This window comes from Aplysia californica, unplaced genomic scaffold (genome assembly GCF_000002075.1).
Source record: "Aplysia californica isolate F4 #8 unplaced genomic scaffold, AplCal3.0 scaffold00602, whole genome shotgun sequence".
NCBI lineage: Eukaryota > Metazoa > Mollusca > Gastropoda > Aplysiida > Aplysiidae > Aplysia > Aplysia californica.
Genome location: NW_004797872.1, coordinates 407,684 through 413,196, shown reverse-complemented (window position 1 = coordinate 413,196; position 5,513 = coordinate 407,684). Strand labels below are relative to the sequence as shown.

The following is a 5,513-nucleotide window of genomic DNA, read 5'->3' as shown; positions in this document are numbered from 1 at the left end:
TCCCAGGTCCCACGGTGAGCGTATAAATCTCTCTCTCTCTCTCTCTCTCTCTCTCTCTCTCTCCCTCTGTATGTATAATTCGGTCTGTCCCTCTGTCCGATCCTCCATCCATGCCTGTATGTATGTATATATCTCTCTCTCTCTCTCTGACACACACACACACACACACAAACACAGACACACTAGTCCTACCGGGTCTGGGCGCTGAAACTTTCCGAAATCACAAAAGAGTTCCCCTACCGGGTCTGTATACTTTGTGACTTTGTTCCCGGTTACCGGGTCTGTATACACTTCGTTTAAACATAGCCAACCGCATGGCATAACAGATCGTGTATTGGAGTTAACGGACCCGGTAACCGGGAACAAAGTCACTATGACTAAGTCGAAGTAGTATCAGACTCGGTAGGGAAATCTTTTGTGATTTCGGAAAGTTTCAGCGCCCTCTTGGTTCAGGGTAGACTGACCGAGGTTCTTCTTGATCTATGGCCATGGCCTAGATCTAGATCTAGACAATTACAGGGTCCCCACCAAGTCGGGAAATCGGGAAAAAGTCGGGAATTTTGAGATGGGTCGGGAGGTCGGGAAAAAGTCGGGAATTTTGTGATGGGTCGATAAGTCGGGAAAGGATAGGGCCTGTGTAATGTGTAGCTATCTAGACTGTATGGTTGATGAATCCTGAAGAGGAAACGTAATTGAACCGCTGTGGCGGAAGTGTATGTGAGACACCAAGGCTCGATCGGGAAGAATCAAGATCTACTTTCGCTTTCGTTACCGCCCAAAAATTTTCCGGTAATAGTCTGATACATAACGCAACATTTGTAACATGCAGATTATGCATTATGAACGCTGTGTCGCCTTGAAAATAAATCAATATTAAAAATTGCCCTCTGCTGTCGCTTGTGGAAAAAAAAAAAGAACAAGAACTTATACAAGCGTCTTGACAGGTTCGCCCTCGTGACCGGTCAATGAACCAGTGAGTACCGGCGGTCTGAGCGCTGTGAAGTAGGACTCCTTTATAATATACACTCGTTGAAGGGGATGAGGGGGGGGGGGGAGCTTAAGGCAACGCTAGAGTCTAGGACAAAAACTGAACTTGGAAGCAAATTTTTAGCATTTTGATAACTACTTTAGAGCTCTCTGCAAAGAGCGCGTTGGTGCAGGCCTTGTGTGGAATCAGGATCCGTCATGCCTTGTTATTGAACTAAAGTGTTCGCGTTTCATTGGATGGGGTGATTGTGATTTATATCTATATTTTAGCTTTCTGTTCAAGATTGGCAGATTTTCAGTGTCACTGCATCTTGCCCTCCCTCAGTTCTTACACCTCTCACACTGAATAGGTGTACTTGAGCCATTCTAGTTATTACTAATATTACTCTACTTTGAGTTTGAGCAATAGTTTTCGTCTTCACGTTCATTATATGAATCATGACACCCAGACTGGTTATTGACAGTCGATATATTCTAGTTCTAGGTCTTTTCTCAGGCTCAAAACAGGATTCATTTTTTATATATAGGGTCTATAGTTTGTTATGTTGGCTAATATGATGAGGGGAAAATATAAATAAGTAAAAACAGACTGAAATACCAAAGTCTCTAAAGATCCCAGTGCCACACTGACATGTTGTTGACTGGATAATGTACCTACATGTGTGTGTGTGTGTATTCACAAACATATACTATTATATTAGATATAAATGGAGCACACGCTTTCATTGTTATGTAACGTGTTCCTGGAAAATGGATGAGGCCCCTCCCTTGGAAAATTGAGAAGCTGGGTTGGCAGTTACCCAGTATTATAGTCATCTATTGTTTGAAGACTATACTACAAAATGTATGTTTGAATTCATTTATAGACATTTTGACTTTTTATCATTGATAGATTGGCTTTTTTGGGGATAATTCTTGACGCGCAGCGGCCTGATTTTTCCCTCGAATTGGGGTCTAAAAATTTTTTTCCAGGATTTGGTGGGGACCCTGCAATTAGTAGACAAACAGACATTGATAGATATCTAGTTTCGAGGCCTAGATCTAGATCTAAATGAAGACTGCGAATGTCTTTTTGATGAACCATCATTTTTCCTCCGTTTTGGAGTTGGAAGCATCAATTAGACAATTTGAAGAAAAGAACAGTATCATAATTTCAATCAAGCAGTCACCCTCTCTATTTCTCTGTCTCTCTCCCCTCTTTTTTCATGTATCGCTCGTCTTCTCTTTCTCTTTGTTTGTCTCTGTCTTTCTTTCTCCCCCACCTACTTTCCCACTCTATCTTTCTCTCGTTCCCTCCTGTCAACTGGGGCGTGATATTTGCTAGCACTCTCCCCTGTTCTCTACCCCCTCCTCTCTCTCCCTCTCTCTCTCTCTCTCTCTCTCTCTCTCTCTCTCTCTCTCTCTCTCTCTCTCTCTCTCTCTCTCTCTCTCTCTCTCTCTCTCTCTCTCTCTCTCTCTCTCACACACACACACACACACACACACACACTCACACACACACACACACACACACACACACACACACACACACACACACACACTATACCGGATCTGGGCGCTGAAACTTTCCGAAATCACAAAAGATTTCCCCTACCAGGTCTGTATACTTTGTGACTTTGTTCCCGGTTACGGGGTCTGAATACACTTCGGTATACCTCCCTTGGCACGACGTTTGGTGCAATGTTTTTTTCAGGAGACGTTCCGGTAATGTGATATGATGCTGTGCTTCGATGCTGCTCCTGCTTATCTCTTCTGCGCATTGTTTTGTGGGCCCGGGAGGGGGGGGGGATCTCCGGTTGTATTTACAGCAATTTTGGCGTGCTTTATTGTCTTTGCGTTTGCTTACCGTGTTTCAATTTCAAGCATGAGCGTTCTTACTGTTCTGAGCATCAACGATCTAAGCGATCTTCTATCTTCAGAGCATGACTGACGTGCTGCAGTTAGCCGCAAGTGTGAAATTTTACAGTGTGAAACACGTCGATACTGCTAATAGGTCAAGCCACTGGCTCAACATGTCATGTCGTCTCATGCAGTGTCTCCAAAGATCGTGTAGTGGGTAGTGTAGTAGAGAATCTTTGGTAACTCCATGGCCTAATAAAAATAGTCTGTGGGTATTCCATGAAGTGATGACATCACATTACTAAAATTAGCAGCCAATCAGGAAGATGCGTCGGTCTACGTTTAGTCACATGTGAAGGCCAGTAGCCTCGTAGTATTGTAGTCATTGTCATGTTATCCTAGTAAGTAGTTTCCTCCTAAGTCGAAAGCTAAGATCCCACTGCTTACGACGGTCCTAGATCGCTTAAGGTCAAGGTCTACAGTGAAAACTAAAAGCTAGACGGGTAACTTCCCATCTACTTACTTGTGATATAACCATACCCCACATAGACTTTCTTCACATTTGACACATTTCATTTTTTGAAAAATGCTTTGGTTGCCATGGAAACGGGTAAAAACAGCCGCCATCTTGGATTTTTTAGTATATTTCCATGGAACATTTCTCATTCATTATCCATCCAACAATCATGAAAGTTGGCACACACATACTTCCATCAACATCAGGCACATTTTGTCTCATTTTCAGTTGCAAAATGAATAGCAGTATTTTTTACGAATTTTTGAAATATGTGTATTATATTAACTATAGTATGCAATTATAAGCCCTCCCCTAACATTAAAAAAGCACTTCCCAGTATATTTACATATATGGATGGGACAAAATTTGTATTTGATGCTCGTAAACACATGGTATAAATTTGAAGTGTGTCACACAAACCACATAGGAGATTTATAACTTCAAATGCAGAAAAATTGGTTTTTGAGAAAATAAGCTTTCATTGCAAAAGTGCACTTGCCTTCTATTCTCATAATGATGTTTCCAGCCTGAAAAAAACAATTTAAAATGAGCCAGCAGCATAGCTTGGACCACCCTCAAGTTCTTCTGACTCCCTCTCCCTTCTAGTTTATGCCATCTGCTTCAAAGACCTTCTCTAAGACAGTTTCTCCCCCTCATACCTTTGACTGTAAGCAATCTGCATTGCTGCCCTTTGCGTCACCAAGCAAGCTGAACTGATACACTCTGTCTGTCCATACAACTCCCTCACAACACTCCTACCTTTTGGGCCATGGTTCAACTTAGTAATGGCCACCAGCATAGAAAACGTTACTTTCTTGGAAGAGGCAAACTTAGCCTTCGTGCAATTGCTCCACATGACGCTATGAAGACTTTCATTTGCATTTTGAGTGGCATGACCCTAGCAGTGAAGTAGCAGGTCAGTATCAGACAGCCTGTCATATACTGGCTTTAAATGCCCATGCAGAAGACTGTAATCCAGTCTGGTCTTCACCATTTTGCGATGAGGTGCCAGGAGTTTCTCCTTTTGCTATGGCTGCCCTATAAAAGCACCAGGGTGCTTCGCCGGGTGGACAGTGGTTGTACATATGTTGTTCATCCTTGGAGTAGCCATGATAAATGGAAGCCAATATAATGGTTGTCTTCATGTCTTTCACAGTGTTTCCACCCCTTACTGCTCAGTGCTTTTTTTTTATCATAAAAATAATAGTTTAGACTTAGACTGCTCATGTTTTTTTAAATTAGATTTTATTTCAATTTAACCTTACTCTGAAAAACAAAACAAAAAACAATGGGATGTTATTCTGAGAGCTATGATAGTATTTTTGAATTCCCCAAAATGCCAGTATTTAGTGCTAGAAACAAGTAAAAGGGCTCAGTTGTCAGTGAGCTAGTATTAAAGTGTAGGGCTGTGGTGTTTTCAAGTAAAAAACTACTTTACTGTGCAATTGAAGGTGAGCAACTGGCTATCAGATCAGTATCAGGTTTGAGCTGAGCTCTTCTACAAGCTGAAAGCTTTTAATCCTTTATATCTCTTTTTTGAAGCATAATGTATTTCACTTCCTACTTCCTTCCCCTTAAGATTTTTTTGTTTGAAATAAAAATTTTCCTGGCTCTGATCTAGGTACCTATGAACTGAGAAGCTGTGAGCAATATGGCTGCTCCTCCTGAGCAAGGACTTCATTCAATTGAACAGCGAGTCGAGGGTCTTATTGATTCCATTTTTGTAAGTAATGGCTTTTGTTGTGTTGTTATTTTTACCTATTTCTCCCTTTCCCAGTCTCAAAAAGATTTTTTTGGGGTCTCTATTTCATTGTCACTGCTTCCTTTCCAGTGTGTGGTTGGAGGGTGTCACTGGTAGGTCCTATTTCTTTACACCTCTTACTCTCCCAATTTTCCTTTGTCTTGTTTGTCTTAAATCCACAGGCAGCTTCAGGCTCATGAACTCTTTTGACATATTCTGTCTTCTAAATACTGAGGCGTGCTCATTTGTGCTATTATGAAACTACTACCAATGCTACTTATAGATGATGCAATATTTTGTGGGAACTTTGTTTGTCTGTACTTTTGCTGTCTGAGGTAAATGCATGTACAGAAACACCCCCCCCCTCTCTCCAATATGATGTTATTATAACTCACAGATCACATTATAATTTGGAGGGGGGGGGGGGGC

General features: G+C 41.6%; 1 protein-coding gene across 1 annotated transcript in view; it reads left to right on the top strand.

Moving 5' to 3' along the window:
- Window positions 1-5,513, top strand: part of LOC101862678 (mediator of RNA polymerase II transcription subunit 23) — a gene marked incomplete in the record, with an annotated part of 43,805 nt that overhangs the window by 1,500 nt on the left and 36,792 nt on the right. Inside the window, 1 exon segment of the mRNA XM_013087555.2 lies at window positions 4,965-5,066. Coding sequence (XP_012943009.1) covers window positions 4,995-5,066 — 72 coding nt within the window.